Source organism: Phalaenopsis equestris, unplaced genomic scaffold (assembly GCF_001263595.1).
Source record: "Phalaenopsis equestris unplaced genomic scaffold, ASM126359v1 Scaffold000741, whole genome shotgun sequence".
In the NCBI taxonomy this organism is placed as follows: domain Eukaryota; kingdom Viridiplantae; phylum Streptophyta; class Magnoliopsida; order Asparagales; family Orchidaceae; genus Phalaenopsis; species Phalaenopsis equestris.
This window is the reverse complement of record NW_018165181.1, coordinates 948,320-968,452: the sequence shown is the minus strand read 5'-3', so window position 1 is coordinate 968,452 and position 20,133 is coordinate 948,320. Positions and strand designations below refer to the sequence as shown.

Sequence of the window (20,133 nt, the reverse complement as noted above, 5' to 3'; positions counted from 1 at the left end):
AGGATACCATATTCTATTGTTCATCAAATGTCTGGATCTTGATGTTATAGGATAAGACATTTTTTTGCTCTATCTTCGGTGTGTCTTTATCATCAACACCCTACGCCTCAAAACAAACTACTTGCGACCTTGCTTGATGGTTTCACGTATAACAAAAGACTATACATGGACACTTATGCATCGGACATAAGCATTGAAAATCGAACCAAGAAGCAAGGAAAGAAAAAAACAAAAATGAGGTGAGAGAGAGGAGATACTGATCCATCTAAAACACCGAAAAAGAGAATGGGTCAGCTCTCAAAAACTCCTGTCAAAAAGACTTGGAAAAGTAGGGCCCGAGGTCTTTCCTAACAAACATAAAATGTCACTTTGCGCTGATTTTTCAAACCCCAAGACGTAGGCTTAATCAAATCAACCAAATACTCTCCCAAAATAAAGCTTGCAAATCTTCCCAAAATCCCAAAATTGATATCAAAATCTTTCAACTTCCAAATTAATTCATAGCCTCACATATCAAATAAGCATAAAATCTTCCCATAAAACCAAATAAATGCTCACGATCGGGGTTACTACAAAGAGATGAACAGCAGGTAAGGCTCTCGGCCAGGGTAACAAAAAGGAAAGGGGGAGCTATTAAAGCTCATGGCTAAAGAAATCCAAGGCCAAAAGAGGCTCTCGGCTAACGGCAGCAGGGACAGCTGCTAAAGCCCATGACCAAAGACAACCCAAGGCACAAGTAAGGCTCACGGTTAAAGCAAACCCAAGACACAAAAGAGGTTCACGGCCAAGACCAAAGCCAAGACACGAGGCAAGGGGAAGGGAAGGCTTACGTATTAGGCTGAGTCCAAGGCATGAGGCAAAGTCCACTACCCAAGTAAAAGCTAAGTTTTCATAAACTCAACACCCAAATATTCCCAAAATAAGAAACCGAGCCCACTCACCAAACCAGCTCTCGGGTAGGGCCAAGAACAAGTAAAACCACGCCCTACACCAACTTTAAATCTTTTGGGGATAAATCCACACATATATTGGTCTTGGAGTAGCCAACAAGACACAGATACCATGCCAAAATAAGCTTTACAAGTATGCAAAAAGAAAAAAAGAAACCAAGGACTGGATCAGGCAAAACCGAATCCCAATAGAGGCTAAAATCGAGCCACTCAAAGCCAAGACAGAGTCCAAGCAAGCTATAGGGCTTTTGAAATTAAATAATTTTTTTTATAACATGCATTTCGAGCCAGGAAAAGCCACAGGGAGCCAAAACCGAGCCCCCACATGCGTGAAAGACCAAATAAACCTTCCAATGCCTCATGCTAGATAAGAATAAATGAAGAGCTTCACGATACATATCCTAACATGCTTGCAAGAGGAGCTAACATTGTCTCAAAGCCATGCTTTAACCTTGTCATTCGCAGTAATAGAAATATGCCATGATTTCATCTCAAGCAAGTAGAGGAAAGAGAAAAAAATTATATCATGATATATTCCTACCCTCTTAAGCAAGTAATCAAATCCAATCCCTAGAACATGCTCATACTTCCATCTCTAGATGTTGGAGTAACATGTCTTTCAAAAATATAAGTGTAAGATTAAGTTGAAATGTCACATTATCCATTGTACCAAGCTAACAGAGACTTGGCATAAAGCAAAACCGAAAATAGAGCAAGGCACAAAGGGGAAAAGGTACCTCCTTGAAGCAAAAAAAGAAAGTAACACAAGAATTCTAAGCGCACTCCCCAATTTCAATTGCTCCTCCAACAGCAAGAGGAAATCAATTCAAGCACCAAAAGATCAAAGAAATGAGTGAGAAATGAAAAGAGCAGAGTTTTCTCCCTTAGAAAGATTTTTGGCCTCTCCTTTGGGTCCTCCCCAAATGGGGTAAATATATCTATCAGGGAGAAGAGGAGCTCGCTTAAACTCACCCACCGCAGACCAGAGGCGAGGGAAGCGGGAAGAAGGGCGACAATCGTCGCAGAGAGGAGCAGGGATAAGAGATCGCGCATGGGGGGTTTGCGGCTCGAGAGGCCGCGACATCATGAGAAAAGAGATAAGGATTTGCCGCAGAGGATGGGTCTCACAGACGCGTGCGCAAGTGGCGTCAACCGGCTCACGAACGAGACGGAGGAAGGCGGGGCGAGCTAAGGCTCGGGCGAGAGGCAAACCCTGAGGGTTTAACGGGAGAAGGAGAGAAATGGAGTTAGGTTAAGGACTTTAATATAAGTTATTAATTATAATAATAATAATAAAATATTATTTATTATTATAATTAATACTTAAATAGGTATTTTCCCCAAGATGCGCCGTCACAATGAAGCGAACGTCCTTCTTAAGCAAAATCAACGTTCCAAACGCATCTGCGCAATCCGTTTCGTCATCCGGAGTTGTCCGGGCAACCTTGTCGACGATTGAGACCAAAACGCGTCGCACTCCAAATTGTATCAAAATTTCGGTTCAAATTCGATTAAACAGGACGACGAAGAGCGCAACGACACCAAATCAACGAGTAGAGTCAATCCTAAGGCTGTCAATCCTATAGGAGTGTTCCTTTGAAGTAGTCTTACCTGCTAGGCAATAGCGGTCAAAACTACCACATGGAACGTCAAGTCGAGCGAGGAAAAGTCCAGAATTGCTAACGGGGAGGGCTCCTTCACTAGTATTCTAGAGTAGTCGACAGAAAGGTCCTACGACTATATCCTAGGCTATTAAGGAGGGGAAAAGTTACACCTTGACCGAAAGCGAGGTCAACAATTTATTATTATAATAAACACTTAAATAGGTATTTTCCCCAAGACGCGTCGTCGCAATGAAACGAACGTCCTCCCTAAACAAAATCAATGTTCCGGATGCATGGGCGCAGTCCGTTTCGTCATCCGGAGTCGTCCGGGCAACCTCGTCGTCGATCGGGTTAAAAACGCGTCGCGGTCCGAATCCTATCAAGATTTCGGCTCGAATTCGATTAAACAGGACGACGAAGAGCGCAACGATGCCAAATCAACGAGTAAAGTCAATCCTAAGGCCAGCAGTCCTATAGGAATGCTCCCTGAGTTCCTTCGGAGTAGCCTTACCTGTTAGGCAATAGCGGTCAAGACTATCACAGGGAATGTCAAGTCGAGCAAAGAAAAGTCCGGAATTGCTAACGGGGAGGGCTCCTTCACTAGTTTTCTAGGAGTAGTCGGCAGAAAGGTCCTACGGCTAGATCCTAGGCTACTAAGGAGGGGAAAACTACACCTCGACCGAAAGCGAGGTCAACAACTCTTCATCTTCTTCTTTGAGATTCTTTAGGCATCACGAAACTTCACTTGGAATAACATGCATTTGAAGGTTCATCCTAGGTCATCCCCGCTCATCCTTATTTTTTTGCTTTTTTTGAGATTGTTGTTGTTCATCATTGAGTTCAGCTTTAGTTTCAGTTGTAGATTCAATTATAGGTTCAAATTCATTGTCAAGTTTAGGTTCAAGTTTAGCTTCATCTTTATGTTCAAGTTCAAGTTTAACTCTATCTTCAAGTCTAGGCACTCGTCCAACTTTTGATCATCCACAGGCCATAATAGATTGACACTCACGTAAACTTTGTATACAAACTCATGGCAAGCAAAGTGAAACCTGCATTTACAATAACTCCTGCAAAATAAAGGTTAATATAGAAAATCACACAAGCACTACAAGTATAGCAAACTAAATGAACTAAGCACACGGTACCAAACCTCTTGTCCTAATAGACCGTGCTTAGGGCATGATTTAACAAGCTCCTATAGAAAAACTCATTAATTTTTAATTTTTTTATTACTTTTGGCAATCACCCTATTAAGCACTGTCTCTTATAGAAAATAAATGTTAGAACTACAAAACTGGCATTTACTCACAAGCAATCATCGTTATATCCAGTTTCAATAATCAATCATAATTATCCTAACCTAAGAGCAAATCTATCGTGTGTTCCAAGTTGGGGTTGTGAGTCTGAATTAGGCTTCAGTGTTTGAGTTTTAATTTGGTTTGTGGTTTAAAAGGGTAGTCTAATTGAAGTTAGTAATATTTTCATTGATTTTATTTGTTTTTTTTTTGAAGTTTGGTTATTCGATTTGGTTGTTGAAACTCATAAGATAACTTCCTGATTTGCCCCTGCTGAGAGAGGTTCAGTACGTCCGAGATGACACTCTTTTGTGCCACTTTTGGAAGCCCATCGGGAGTCATTGTGGTCTTAAATTCTGTTCAACATTATATCAACCGACAATTGATCAGGCATGATGGATGAACCATAGTGTCAGAAATCACCTTAGAAGATCTGTAGAAAGAAACATTCTACAATGGGATCCAGATCCTTTCAGAGAAGAAGAAGAAGAGGTCTCTCTTGAGTGGTTATATTTTAGTGTGGTCCTGCCTCTCATAGATCTCGACCTAGATTTGATTCCTCCTTGCATACTTGATTATCAGATACATTCAGAGATTTGATGGCTCAAGGCTTGGTTCGTGAGAATCTTCATCCACGTACAGTTCCATTTATGATTGTACCGAAACAGGATGGATTCCTATTCTATCAAGATATGCTTTGGAATGCCAATGCCAACATGATTGATTTGGTGGGAGATTACAATGTTTCTGCCATCTTCAACACGGTCGACTAATAGCCATGCGCTGAGACAGAAGCTTCGACGGATGAGGTCGAAGCTCCCTCCAACCCTAAGAGATTGATGCGGGTGCTGACCGCTTAAAATTATCGTTGTACTGTAGCTACTAAAGTACTGCGGGAATATCTATCACGGGAGACAGAATGAAATAATCTTGTTTTCTTTTCTTATGCTTTATTTTCTATTATCTTTTATTTCTTTTTAGTCTTTTTTTTCTTTGTGTTGTATTAGGGTTTAGAAGTCAATTTTTTGTGCTTTGTATCGAGATAGCCGCCGATGTCTTTTCTTCCCTTCAAGGGATGCACCCTAGTGCTAAGTTGTATTTTGGCTCCCAGCTAGTGTATATCGTCTCTATTCTCTTCCTCATACTCCCCACATCACTCTGACCACCCTTCATTGCTGCAGCCTCCCATGACAACATTGTGGTTGTTGGTTTCTGCAATGTCAACCATCGACATTACCTTCTCCTCTTCGCGCTTCGCTACTCCCAGTGGTTCCAACCCACCAACATCTTTGTTGCCTCTGTCTAACCATCCTATACCACTGTTGCCACCCAGAAACCCATTCAACTTGCAGTTTTCTTGCGGTCTCCAGCCTCCCCCTCCCTTCTGGTATTGTTGCGCCCAAATCACCCCTTGTTCCTTCTGTTCCATCCCTCCCACTGTGCCGCTGCCATCTCAAACATCCAAGGAACACCACTTTCCTTCTATTCTACCGCTATTCATCCCAATTCCTTGCTGCCATCTTCCATGACAACAATTATACTTGTTGTCCCTACATTTTCGCACCTCTCCTTGCCACCAACATTCATTTGCTTTTGTTACACTCACTAGCCATTCCAGTCCACCTGGCCGACCTCCGCCACTTTTGGGATGACTTTTAGTGGTGTTTTCTTGTTTTGTGTTATTGTATTTTCCCTTTCAAGTGTGTTGGTTATAACCGTTTATTTACGTTTAGTAAATATTATTTATTTTCTTGCTGTGATTTAGGTTAACTCTAGTATCATTTAATATATGAGCTAATCTAATCCTAGTCCTATCTTAGAGTTTCTAACATCCACTAATACCCAACCTTATTTCCACCTAAAATTTTTCATTCTCTCCCTACATCACCCTTAGCTTCTACTCACCCACACCCAATACCTAGCGAAGTCGCCAATGAGATAATTGTCATAAGCTTGATCGAGGGAGAATGACGTGATATCGTTTATGAGAAATTTACAAAGAAGTGTCCAAGGAATTTCCAAGGAGGATATGCAGAGGAAACCCGCCTACTACAACCGAGGCTTACAACCTTTGAGAGGAAGCAATCCAGATGGGTCACTCGTAGCCACAATGGTGACTTACTAGATCAAAGGAAGGGGGTGAATCTCTTTCACCATGAAAATGTCAGGGATGAAAGATTTCTACCTTGAACATGTGATCTGAAATATTTAAGAAGTTAAAATTTTGAAATGTGGATTTACTATATTTCGATAGCTGCATAGTGTTGGACAAGGCCATCGAGTGGCTTTGGACTTTAGAATGTATCTTCGAGTGTCAAGACTTATCATCGGATGGAATGGTGAAATTAGCCGCCAGCAAGCTGAAGAAGAGTGCATTATTTTGATGGAAAGATCTGAAGTACCTACGCCTACAAGAAGGAAAAGATAAATTACTACTTGTTCCAAGATGAAATGAGAGATGCAATACCCTTTCCTACCAGCTCACTGCAGCTCGGATATTCAGAGCACAACTTCAAAAGTGGAGAGATCACATCATCGAGCGACCACCACAACTTACAGGCAGGATCTTATTGCTAGAGTACACTCAAGGGAACATCCAAGTTGACTTTGTCTTATGAGACACTAATTTAGAGGGGAAAACAAAGGGCACCAACCAGTATGCCAAAATCCATCCCCGTCAGGAAGTCTTTCAAATATCACAGATTTGGGCATACCGAATCAGATTGCACAACTAGGAAAATGATCTCTTCATAGATCAAGGAACAATTGAAGAAATAAACACTGATCCAGGAGAAGATTAAGATTTCAAAGATGACTCTCAATTTCCAACAGACGAGGAAGAGATGTCAGCGATCCTTGTTAAACCTAGGAGGGATTCCAACTGAAATGACAATAATTGTTCTAGAAAGTAGTGAGTCTGAGGTAATGAACATTCATACAGAGAATGAGATTGTAGGACATCGAGCTACCATTTTGCAGATGTTGAGAGGAGCATCAACATGACTTGTATTGGATGTCCAAAAGAGTCGTGAGTTTGAGGAGCCGATATCAGACACAAGGCAAGCTAAGATAAGATAAATTCAGAGTTTTGAGATATATAGGATACTTCCTGAGTTGTCTCTGCTGTGAGAGGTCCAGTATGTCCGAGGTGAGACTCTTTTGTGCCACTTCTGGAAGCCTATAGGGAGGTATTGGAGTATTAAATTTAGTTCAACAGTATATTCATTGAGAGTTGGTTAGAAATGATGGACGAACGATAGTGTTGGAAATCACCTTAGAAGCTTCGTAGGAAGGAACATCCTACTGTGAGATCTAGGTTCTTTCAGAGAAGAAGAAGAGGTCTCTCATTAGTGGTTATACTTTAGTTTGGTCCAGCTTGCCATAGATTTCGACTCAGAATTGATTCCTCCTTACTTGTTTATCAAATACAATCGGACGAGTACGAAGAGTAGAGGAATTCAATTATAGTTTTGATGGCTCGAGGGTTGGTTTGTGAGGATACCCATTCATATGCAGTTTCATTTATGACTGTGCCATAAGATTGATACATATTCTATCAAGATGTGTTTTGGATTGTCAACGCAAGCAGGATTGACTCACCGGGAGATTACAACATTTCCGCCACATTCGTTGATCTGTTGCTATACGATGAGGAGATAGAAGCTTTGATGGATGAGGTCAAAGCTCCCTCCAACCCTTGGAGATTGACGCTAGAGCTTACCATCCAAAATTTCTTTGGTATAGTAGCTGCTACAGTACTGCGGGAATAGCTATCGCGAGAGACGGGCTGAAATAATCCCGTTTTCCTTTCTTATACTCTCTTTCCTTTTATCCTTTATTTTTTTAATCATTTCCTATACATGTGTTTTATTAGGGTTTGGAAACCAAATTTTTTTTGTCTTTTTAACCTGGAGATGGGGATGTTATTAGTGGAATTCAAGTTGGTTGGTTGAAGTGAAGGAATTCATTATGCCTATTGTCTGATAAAAAAATATCGCTTAAACTTAAAGATAAATTTTACTAGATGGTGGTGAGAACTACATTGCCATATGGCACAGAATGTTGGCCTTTAAAAGATAAGCATAAAACAAAGTTAAGTATTGCTGAGATAGAATGCTTAGGTGGGTGAGTGGGTTGACACTTGGATGACACTTGACACTTGGAGACAAAATGTGAAATGAATATATATGTGATAGGGTTAGTGAAGCTCCAGTGGCAGACAAGATTAGAGAGTCTTCTTAGATGGTTTGGTCAAATTAAATGTTGACAATCTATTGATTTTGTTAGGAGAACTGATGATCTAGTTAGTAGAATAGATGCTTTAGATTCGATTTATGTTAAGAAAGACATAGGTAAACCTAAAAATACTTGGGCATATTTTATAAAAAATGATCTTAATCTATTAGAATTAAATAAAAATATCACTTAATATGGTGCAATGGAGAGAAAAAGGATTCATGTAGTCGACCCCACTTAGTGAGTTAAAGGCTTGTTGTTGTTGTTGTTGTTCAATTGCATTATTAAACCACACTAGCAATGATTATCATGTTTAATATGAATGAATTTCAAAATACCAATTATATACCCCCAAGTGCTATATATCTTCTCTATTTCCTCATGCATTATCCTCACTTTGCTCATGGTCGCCCTTCATCGTTGCAACCGCCTAGGAAAGCATTTTGGTTGTTGTTTTATGTAGTTCCAACCATTGTCATTGACTTATCCTCCCCTACTTCACTAAACCCAGTAGTTCTAGCCCATCAACATTGTTGTTGTCGTTGTCCAAGCATCTTATACTGCTGCGGCCACCTAGAAATCCCTTCACCTCCAACCCACCCCCTTTCGGCGTGCCGCCCAAAAATTGCCCCTTGTTTCTGTTGTTCCAGCCCTCCCACCGTGTTGTTGTCGTCAAGGAAAATCATGGAACACCTCCTTCTTGTTGTTCCGCCGCTTCCCACCCCAACTCCTCGCTGCCACCATCCAGAACATCAATCATACTTGTCCCTGCATTTTCAGACCCCCTTGCCATCAGCATTTCTTTGCTATCGCTAGCCATTTAGATCCACCTAGCCGACCCCCACCACTCTGGGGATAAACTTCTGTGGTGTTTGTTTGTGTCTTATTATTGTATTTTCCTTTTCAAGTGTATTGGTTTTAATCATTTATTTTCTCTTAATAATATTATTTATTTTCCTGTTGTGGTTTAGGTTAACTCCGATATCAAATCTGCATGTAAATGCCCCATAATAATTTTAATAGAACTTCTTGCGTTGATAAGGATGCCATCATAACAATAATTGGTGATTAGTGCAATAACAATGATCATGTCATTGCAGAGATTCCTATATGTTGGCTGATCTAGACGGTGAAGCTGATAGGAACCTCCATAAAAGATGAGCTCAAAATGGAGGTAACATGGACCTTTATTAGCTTAAGTTCTTCGAGGCTATACTCTTGACATCTTCAAGCTATATTTTGAGGAATGTGTCATATTTTGATTGTTAGGACTACCTCTACCTGATGCTGGAGTTAACCCAAACCATGACGCAAGACACGAATTTATTACTAACTTGTTTTGGATACAGCCGGAGCACCTTCCTTGTGTTGGATACAACTCTCAAGGGAAAAAATAATCAGCTAGAACTGAAATAAGTTCTCAACAATCAACTCTCTAACTCTAGATACAACAACTCCTATTTAAAAAAAGATTTGACCTAATTAAGGAACATTAAATTAAGAAAGAACATAAAATTAGATCTCAGATTTAAGGAAAAGAATCAAATTAGATTTTAGGCTTTTAGGAAACACTTTTAATTTAAGAGAGGAAATAAAATCAAATCTCAATATTTTAAGAAGGTTTTGGAATTAGGATAGGCCTATGAAGGAAGAAAGGAAAGGAAGGAAAAAGGCAAGAGGGAGATGGGAGAAAGGAAAGGAGAATAAGTAGAAGGAGGGTGCGGTGGGCCCCCTCCAAGGGGCCCGTCGGTCCAGTTGGGTTGGACCTATACCCGATCGATCCCCCAGGAGCCCCGCGTGACCTTCTATGAGTTAAAAGGTTTTGTTGGCCCTATTATTGCCTCTTAGGTTGGAAGCCAAAATGCTATTATTGTTGATGGTGGCGAAACTGGTGTCTTTTTGATCATCTTGTCATAATTATTATATGACTTATTCATTTAGATGTGAGAGTATCCTGGAAAGTTTGTTAATTTCTCGGAGTATTATAGCTTAGAGGAAAACTCATAGTTAGGGCTGTCAAAATGACTCGTTGTTCGCGAACAGATCGTGTTCGACTTGTTCGCTAAGTTAACGAGCCGAGCACGAATAAAGATTTGTTCATTTGTGTTCGGCTCATTTTGGCTCAAAATACTAATCAATTATATATCAAGTTCGCTTTTGTTGAAAAATTTCAGTGGGGGTACCCACCTATGGAAGTTATCCGAAAAAGTTTTGATGATCCAACAGGCAAGTGGAAAGTGGGGCTCATGGATGGGAGACATGTGTTGATTCAATTAACTATAGCTGAATACTACACTCAAATTTTCTCCAAGAAATATCTCAATATTGCAGGCAAGTCAATGAAGTTACTTAAGTGATCTCATGATTTTGACCCAAATCATGAATCTTCTACTGTACCGGTATGGTTTAGTTTACCTGGTCTCAAGCTGCACTTTTTTAATCAGGTTGTTTACTCTATTGAGATCATACTTGGGGACTCTATGAAACTAGATCCTCCCACTTTCAACCTAACTAGACTTTTTGTGGCCAGAATACTTGTGGAAATGAATTTTACTTTACCTGATGTTACTGAAGTCTGGTTGGGCACAACTCATGATGGATATTGGCAACAATTCGTCATGGAACATAGACCTTCTTACTGTTCTCACTGTAAGATGTTTGGGCATATCCTTGATAAATGCCACAAGCTCCATCCTAATTTGAAATTTAAAGATCAAGTGAATAAGGATGGGTCTAGCCTCACTGCTCTGGACATATCTGCTCCACCTGCAGAGAAAACTACCACAGGACAGATTTTGGTGTCTGATATAATTGCCCCTGTAGACCCCTCTGACAATATTGTTTCTGCGATTGATGTGATGTTGGATGACTCTGTTGGACAACCTACACCTTCAAACTCCATTGAAAACAATACTGAAGGTTCATTACCTACAAAGGATAGTGTTCGGACTGTTAATCAGAGCCTTGCAGCTCCCCATCTTTATGAAGTATTCGGTGTAGAGGCGACAACTCATACTTCACATACACTAGAATCTATTGTGGGTACAACCGTTGACAATCTTTCTAGTAGAGCTCTACCACTCATTCAAATTTGTAAAAATCTTCGGATAAGAAATGACGGGTTTACACTTCCAGGAGGAAGAAGAAGAATAGAGATCTACTTGAGCTCAAGAATCTAATGGATAATACTTTGGTTACTTCGGGTAATGGTACACACCTCACCAATTTGTTAGTTGGTTCTCTTCCGAGAACTAGAGCTAGAGGCAGAACTAAATTGGGTCGTCCCGATTGATCTTATATGTACCCTCTCTTTTTTAGATTTTTTTTGTGTGTGTTGTACCGTGTGGGTTGGGTGCCTACTTTTGGGTCCACTCGTACAATCTATATGTACTCTTTTTTCTTTAATATAATTAACACTTTACATTCACACCGTGATTGGATCTGGGGAAAATGGATTTGACATAAATTTTTAACTCCCTCTATATCCTTTTTCCTTTGGCGCTATCTTACTTCTTTAATACCTATTGATGACATTCTTAAGTTAAAAGGCTTAAAAATGGCCTCGAGATGTTATATGTGCAAAGTTAAGGAGAAAGATACGAGACACATTTTCTTTGAATGTGTCTTTTCTTTAAAGGTTTGGAATATGCTTGGTTCTCATTTCAGAATCTCACAGGCACTTTAAGCAACTACTTGTGGCAATAGAAGGATTTTGATGTTGGAAATGGGGGGTTTCCCCTCCCTTTGTTGGTCCTTTGGTTCCTCTGGAATCCCAGAAACAGTTTTACCTCTGGAATCCCAGAAACAGTTTTAAATACCACACTTCTCCCCCCACCGCTTCTATGACTGTTGCTTATGTGCTTGCCTACTACAATAAAGTCTTAAGGGCCTGCTTTATTGATGTTCCTGTTTTATGGCCCGCCCACCCCCCGGCTCATTAGGTGGGCTCACCCCTCCCCAGGTTCTGTTAAATTAAATGTGGATGGTTGTTGGCATCCTGATTATGCTGCGGTTGGGGGCATATTTAGTGATTATGCTGCGGTTTGGGGCATATTTATAGATTTTGAGGGTAGGTGTCTCTGTTTTTTTACTTCCCCTGTTGTCGCTGATAATCCATTGGCCACGGAATGCTAGAGGGTTTTTTTGGCCTTAATGGTGGCTAGTGTTTTCAACTTTCATAAAATTGAAGTGGAAATTGATTCTAAAATGCTCTATGATATTATTTTGGGTCTCCTCTCCTCTGGGATATATTTTGCATTTTTAAACATATTTTAACTTTTATGGCTTAAAGGCATCTTGAGGTAAAGTGGAAATTCATTCATAGAGAGGGCAACTCCCCTGCTCATTGGCTTGTCAAGCATGCAGGGGAGGTCTGTCATGTCGGCATCTACCCCCCTGCTCCTCTTAGACGCCTCTTCATGGGGGATAACTTAAACCTGCCTTTTGTCCGTATCTAATTATTTGTGCTTCTTGGCTCTAATGTGGGACTGCTCTTGGTTTGATGGATGGGAGTTGCATTTCTCCTCTTGCAGATTTTTATTTTGTTTGGCAGGTTTCAATGTTTTGCTGCAGGCTTGCTTTCAGTCTTCCTGCTCCATGTTTCTGATTTCTGTTGTTGTTTTGATCTCACGGTTTTTGCTGGCTAGTATGTTTTGGATCTCTCTGCACTACACTCTTATTTCGCAAATGGTTTTGGTCTGCTCGTGGAGATGCTTTTGGAGAACTCTACTAATCTGAAAACACTTTTTGTACATTTTTTTCTATTTTACATATCGAGTTACACAAGAACACAGGTTTACCTATTTTTGGGTCTTTGTTTTTTGGTTTTGGGTTTTGGTTTTGGGTATACCTGTATTTTTGGAGATTCTTTTTTGTGTGAGTTGTACTGTGGGGAGAGGAACCCTAGGGGTGTGTCAAATGTATTTTTTGTTTTCATAGATGGGGATCTCCCCCCTCCCAATTCTTGTACCTTTTTTTTTGTAATTAACGCGTAGGGAGCCACCGCTGCTCTTACCCCAAATATATATATATATATATATATTGAAGAGTAGTGTTTTTAAAAAATTTAATTAACTACAAGGCTACCAAGATTTATAATCAATTAAAAGTATTAAATAAAAATAGAATAAAATTTATTAAACTAGATTCAAGTGATGTTTTAATATAAACAATAATTTTTAAATCATGCCCCAACCCTTAACATCTTATGAATACGTGATTAAAGTTGTCAAAACGACTCATTGTTTGTGAACAACTCGTTCAAACAAGCCAAACACGAACACATTTTTTTAGCTCGAAATATAGACGAGCAATACACGAGCTGAGCCTGGGCTCGCTCGTGTTCGGCTCGTTTACACCATACCTTTATTCCTTTAGGGACGTGGCTAATGATAAGTATAAACAACATCAAGTTTTGTGCCGCTAGGTCAAGACTGGATGCTAAGCATCTCACGTTTGAAGAGTGTTAAAATCATGTGCGACTTGCCAGGCTCGTATCTCTTTGTTCAATAGAGCTTACGAATTCATCCGCCAATCCATGAATTACTGCTTGATACTGGTCATGCTTCTTAGAGGCAGGTGAGAGAACCATCAGAGTCCCGTTTATTTCTATGAATTTGATGAAGAGAAGTTTGTACTTCTTCGCATCATTAATGATCAGAGGTGAGATAATTGAGTCAAGTGTGACATAGTTGGCTGGGCCCCACCTAGTAGAATTTTATCATTGGCATCTTAAATTTGATCGAGGTTGTGGCTTTGTAGTCTCCACAGAGAGCATTGTTAGGTTGTACTTATCGCTTTTTTGATTGACGAAGAGAAGGAATCTTCATGGTCTTCTTTTTTGGGAGATATTGCTCATCATCTAGAAGAGTTGGAATAACAAATAAGGGGTAGGTTGGTGATTAAAAATAAGAGGCGGCTTAGTTGTGCTATCAAGCAGTCTGTACGAGGCGAGCAGACTACGAGATCTATTAAAGGTTCTCTGATTCATTCTAGTTAGACAATCCTCCATGTCTTAGAATTTATTTAGAGGTGATGTTGTAACGGAGACACTCTTTGGGTACTTCTCTAGTTTCTTCAATTATGACCAGGTTATTAATCTTCAACATTTTTGCAATACACTCCTAAGATGCCGAATCCAATATTGTTTATGAAACGAACAATAAGACTTCACCAAAGGTACAAATTGTGCCCATGGGAGTAGAGAAATGAAATAGATTTTTTGTTTATAGTGGACTCATTTGGCGCTTTAGACAGACGGGCTGGTTAAAGTAAACTTAGAGAGATATCTATAAACATCATACATATTCTTGAACAATAACTCGTATAAAGGTGAGGGTGAGGGTGAATGCCCTTGATATAAAATGGGATATTCGATAAGTCATAGGAAAAATACATAAATTGACTCCAAGTTGTGTTTGGCAACTGAATTAGGTTGATAGCTATTCACTAGGTAGGAAATTTTTGTGTGTTCTAAATACAGGGTAAGTACCCTCCATTAGATTTTCTGATAAGAACCCCTTGTAGGAAGGCAACTGCACTGAACAAGTTCATTCATCAGTACACAACCTTACGAGTTCTTCAAGGAAGCTGTTCATTGAGTACTGAGGATTGAAAATTCTTTCTATTGGGGGAAACTTGACAAGTTCTAGCTTTAGGATGACTCTTGACTTTGGGTGAGCATTGTCGTATTTATGGCTTTTATTGTAATTAAAGGTAATTTGGTTTTTTTGGTTTTATTTACTTGTATGCCCTAGTCCTCCTCTATAAAAGGGAGTTAAGAGCTTATGAGAGTTGTATAATGAGAAGTGTGAGTTGTAACCCCTAATATTTTTTTTTCACCCATCCGGTGCTAATGAAATCTCTCTCTCCGGGAACGTAGGTGAATCAACTCAATGCTAAACAACGTAAATCTTTTGTGTTTGATTGTTGTTGTGTGATTTTTTTTGTTTCCGTCCTGTTTTCACATAACAACTGATATTAGAACACGTTGTTAGGTTTTTCAATATCTACTATGGTGGTGAAAAAGTCGATTCATCAGATATTTATGTATCTTGTCAAAATTGATGTGACAAAATTTAATGACAGAAAATTTTAGCATGTGACGATGTGATGTGGTGGATGCGCTGTGTTCTCTAAATCTGGAGAAAGTCTTGGATAAGAAAGAATGTCCTGAAGAGATGTTAGAGGGAGATTGGTTGAAGATGAATATGAGTGCTTGTGGCTTGATTCGAAATTGCATGATTCAGGAAATCAAATGGGGTGATGATGGAGAATTCTGCAAGGAAATTGTGGAGGACATTGAAGAACAAATATCTCACTAAGAGCGTGAAAAACCATCTCCATATGAAGCGTCGACTCTACATATTCCAGTTGAGATAGGAGATTACTATTGATAAACACTTGAATGACTTAATAATGTTGTTAGCAGATCCGTTAAATTTGGATGAGGATGTTACAGTACCACTTCACTGTTTGAGAGACACCACAACAGAATGGGTGACAATGAGGATAAACCGGACTTTGGTGGAGAAATTTTGGTATATGTTATCCAATACTGGGTTGGATAGAATGTATGGCTGAGGCCATAGAATATGTATGTCACATGGTGAACCTTTCATTTTCTGCAACTATGGGGAAGAAGACCCCAAAGAAAATGTGATCAGGGCATCCTGTTAGAGATTATGAGCACGTGAGTGTTTGATATTCAACTTACTATCACGTGCAGAATGATAAACTAGAGCCATGAGCAAAGAATGTGATCGTCATTAGCTTTAGCCGTGGAGCACGGGCTTTAAGCTGTATGATTAGTTAGAAAGGAACGTTTTCATTAGCAGGGATGTTACATTCAATGAGACAAGCTTGTTAAAAAATCAAGACTCAAAGCAGGTAAAGAGTTTTGCTGGGACCACATATATGCAACAAAAATTGGAGTTTGTTGCAACTTCATTTGTTCCATAGAGTTCTTCCACTCCAACTCAAATATCTTATTCTGTTGTAACTCATGAGGTATTTGTTGATAGTGTTTAGGAGGAGGTGGAACAAGATGCTGACGATGAGATTCCTGCTCAGGAATCAATTGCTAGGAGCTGGACCAGACTTTGGAATGTCCCAGAATCAATTTGGTTGAGGGATCACATTGCATTTGCATTTTCAGACATAGAGACAGAAATTATGTCACTATAAAGATGCGGTAGAGAGCCCAGATTATGATCTTTGGAGATCTGCAATGGATAAAGATAAGAGTCCCTTTAGAAGAATTGTACTTGGAGGTTGGTGAAGCTTCCTCCAGAAAGGAAAGTCATTGGGTGCAAATGGGTGTATGCAAAGAAGGATCTCATGGAGCTGATGTGCAGTACAAGGCAAGATTAGTGGCAAAAGGCTTTGCACAATGTGAAAATATTGATTATGACGAGGTGTTCTCCCCAGTGCTCAAGTATCCCTCAATCTGTGCTTTCTTAGTGCTTGTAGTATAGTACGGTTTCTTGGAACAACTCGATTTGAAGACTACATTTCTACACGGAAAATTATTAGAAGAGATATGTATGTTGCAGTCGTCTGGATATGAAGAATAAAAAAACTTGGTTTGCAAACTAGACCAATCTTTGTATGGGTTGAAATAGTCACCATGACAGTGATATAAAAAAAATTGATAGATTCATGAGGGGATAGAAGTGCACGAGGAGCTAGTATGATCATTGTGCATATTTTTCGAAGTTGGCCAACGGTGAGTTTATTTACTTACTTTTATATGTTGATGATATGTTGATTGCATATGCTAGTCAGATTGAGATTGATAGGATGAATAATCAACTGTTCAAATATTTTGAAATGAAGTAGGGTGATGCTCGCAAAATTCTTGGCATAGAGATTCTTAGGGACAAGACAGTTGGAAAGGTTTGGCTTTCGTAAGGAGCTTATGTTAGGAAGATGCTGAAGAAATTTGGAGTTGATAACTCTAGCAAGGCGACAAGTTTATCCATTGCATCTCACTTTCAGTTGAGTTTAGACAGTGTCCTAAAGATGATTAGGAAAGGCAAAATATATTATCAGTTTCTTATGCTAGTGCAATGGGCAGTAGGATGTATGTCATGGTTTGTATTATATCAAACATTGCACAATCAGTTGGTGTTGTGAGCATGTTCATGCATGATCCATGAAGGAAACATTGACAGGCTGTGAAGAATATTTTGAGGTATCTGAAGGTTACAATTAATGTTGGTTTGGTATTTGAGAGACATTCATCTACTGCAGATTTGTGTGTAAGTTATATTGACTCAGACTATGCAGGTGATGTAGATAGACAAAGATCTATGACTGACTATTTATTAACATTGGTAGAAGGTCCAGTTAGTTGGAGGTCAGTTCTCAGTTTACTGTTGTTTTGTCTACTATGGAGGTGAGTACATGACATTGACAAAGGCGATGAATGAAGCAATATGGATGCAGAGCCTATTGGATGACTTGGGAGTTGATCATGAGTCTCTGACGGTCTTATGTGATAGTGAGAGTGCAATATTTTTGCCATAAATCTAGTTCTTCATGCTCGTACCAAGCATATTGATGTGAGGTATCAATTTGTTTGAGACTTAATTGAAGAAAGTAAGGTTCTGAATAAGATAGATATGCAGGAGACTCCAGCGGACATGCTCGTGAAGGTACTGCTAGTCCAGAAGTTCACTGATTGCCCAGTCGGACATTTTGAAGAACTACGCAAGGTTTTATTCCTTCATGAGTGGGGTATGTAGGCAACCATCATGGTGTAGCTGAATTAGAGTTTGAAACTCCTTTGATCATCTCTCACTTATCTAGAAGTAAGACTCAAGATGGATATTGTTGTATTTATGGCTTTTATTGTAATTAAGGGTAATTAGTTCTTTTGACTTTATTTACTTGTATGCCCTAGTCTTCTTCTTTAAAAGAGACTTAAGGGCTTATTGAGAGTTGTATGGTGAGAAGTGTGAGTTGTAACCCCTAGCCTTTTTCTTTCCCCCATCCCGATGCTAGTGAAATCTCCCTACTTGTGGATGTAGACGAATCAATTTAATGTCAAACCACATAAATCTTTTGTGTTTGATTGTTGTTATGTGAAATTTCTTTGTTTCAACAGTGTTTTCGCATAACAAGTCTATGTTTTGTTAATATCTAGTCATATGCTGTCTGAGTTAGTTCTCATGTGGGAAATGGATTTATTTTTTACTTTTGTGAATATCTATTTGTGCTGAACTTGATTCATGTTCTTATGTTGACTTGATCAACTTGACCTAGACAATATGGGTAAATGCATTTATTTTTTTGTTTTTGAAAGATAGTGTAGTTGGTGGGAGAGGGGGGGCTGGAGCGCTAAGTTGGTCGTCTTTATTGTGATGTACGGTTCAAATGGTTTGGCTCACGATACCATGTTCCTGCATTGTTTTGTTGACTGGAGGCGCATGTTATGGATGGTCTTTATATCGTGGATTGTGAAATGTAGGGATATAGCTTCCACAAAAAATGGGTTGTTTTTCAAAATTTTGAAATCCATTCAAATGTTTTATTTCTGCTTTCATGTGTTTCACTTTGAAATTTGATTCCCAAATTATTTCAAATTCTTTCGTATGGAATAGGTGCGGTCAAAATTGAGAAATGCTGCGAGGCTGACTAAGCATACAGTAAGTAGAGATGGAGATCTTGCCTCATTGAAGATTGCTGCTATTGTGCCTGAAGAAGAGCAAGTCTATTTGAACGAGATGCAGATGATTTGGGTCCTTGAAAGGAGGCTTCATCAACTGAAGCAGCAATTGGTGGCTTGCAAAGCTGATAATGAGGTGCAGGTGAAAAATCTTTCTGGAGAAATGGCTGTAATCTATGTTCCAGTTGCAGAGATAAAACAGAAATCATGTTGCGAAATCATCAGGTCATGACTTTGAATATTTTTTCTGAACACAATATAGAAGGATCCGGCCCTACCAATGAGCTTCTTCATAATATGCTTGGTGCTTCTATAGAGAGGAAAATAACTAGGGCCATTTACATACATAGCACTCAGTTCTTATGGATTTACGCAAATCACACCAAAACTTCCATTTTTACATTCATAGCATCCAATTCTCATGTATCACAACAAAAATAGCACTAATTACCACTTTTAAAATTCATATCCTCCTTTTCGTGCAGAGGTAAAGTCTGTTCATGTAAATATGGAAGTTTAGATGTGAAATACACAAATCCATAAGAATTGCGTGCTACATATGTAAATTTCTCAAATAAAATATAAATATATATATATATATATATATATATTCGTATAATTCTCATATAGTTTTTTGTCCTATTCTGATGCAATACCTGGGCACTGCAAATATTATACTTTACTGCATATTAGCCACGAGAGAAATTCCTGTCATGTAAGAATAGTTTTTGGGAGTTATTATGGCTTGTATTTCCGTGGAAACTCCAATAGTTTTTTCTATTATCTGTGTACTTTTCTCTTTAAAACTAATTGGAACAAAGCTTCTATCTACTAGAAAGATGGCGAGTCTGAATGATGCCGTTCTCTGGAACAAGGTTTCATGGTCACACGAACTGTTTGGTTCACAGTAAGTTGTTTTATTTATGGCAACTGTAATGTGGAAGGGTTTGTAGTACAAGTAGTGTAGACTGAAGATTGTTTTCTTTTCCTTCTTAAATAAATTATTTTCCTTTCAGAATTTAATTACTTAAAAATAATATTTTCCATGACATTGTTTAATTGCATAATTGCATGTCTATTGTCATAATGCATTCCTATTTTATTAAAAAAAGGAAATGCTTTATCAAAAAATTAGGGTTGGGATTAAGGGTGAATATAGATGATGGAATGGATTGGGGAGGTTAGATGAATGCATGTAGATTTGTTTTGGAGTAGATAATAAAGAGATATATTCTAGAGATTTGAAGATGGAGGGGGCTCATACTATGTAGGATGAATCTAGTTTGGGCGAAAGATTTCGAGGGGTTTGTAGGTTACTTGAAGGCTATGGAGTTTGGGGTATGGTTTTGAGGATATTAGAGATATATAATTAAATGTAT

At 39.0% G+C, this 20,133-nt stretch overlaps 1 protein-coding gene across 2 annotated transcripts in view; it reads left to right on the top strand.

The window, feature by feature from the left end:
• The window catches only part of LOC110030599 (pathogenesis-related homeodomain protein), a 74,747-nt gene extending 55,587 nt beyond the window's left edge, over window positions 1-19,160 (top strand). For both annotated transcript variants that reach the window (XM_020733380.1, XM_020733381.1), the window contains one exon: window positions 18,690-19,160. In XM_020733380.1, coding sequence (XP_020589039.1) covers window positions 18,690-18,986 — 297 coding nt within the window. In that variant the 3' untranslated portion in view covers window positions 18,987-19,160. The remainder of the gene's footprint in view (window positions 1-18,689) is intronic.
• Window positions 19,161-20,133: the final 973 nt, after the last annotated feature.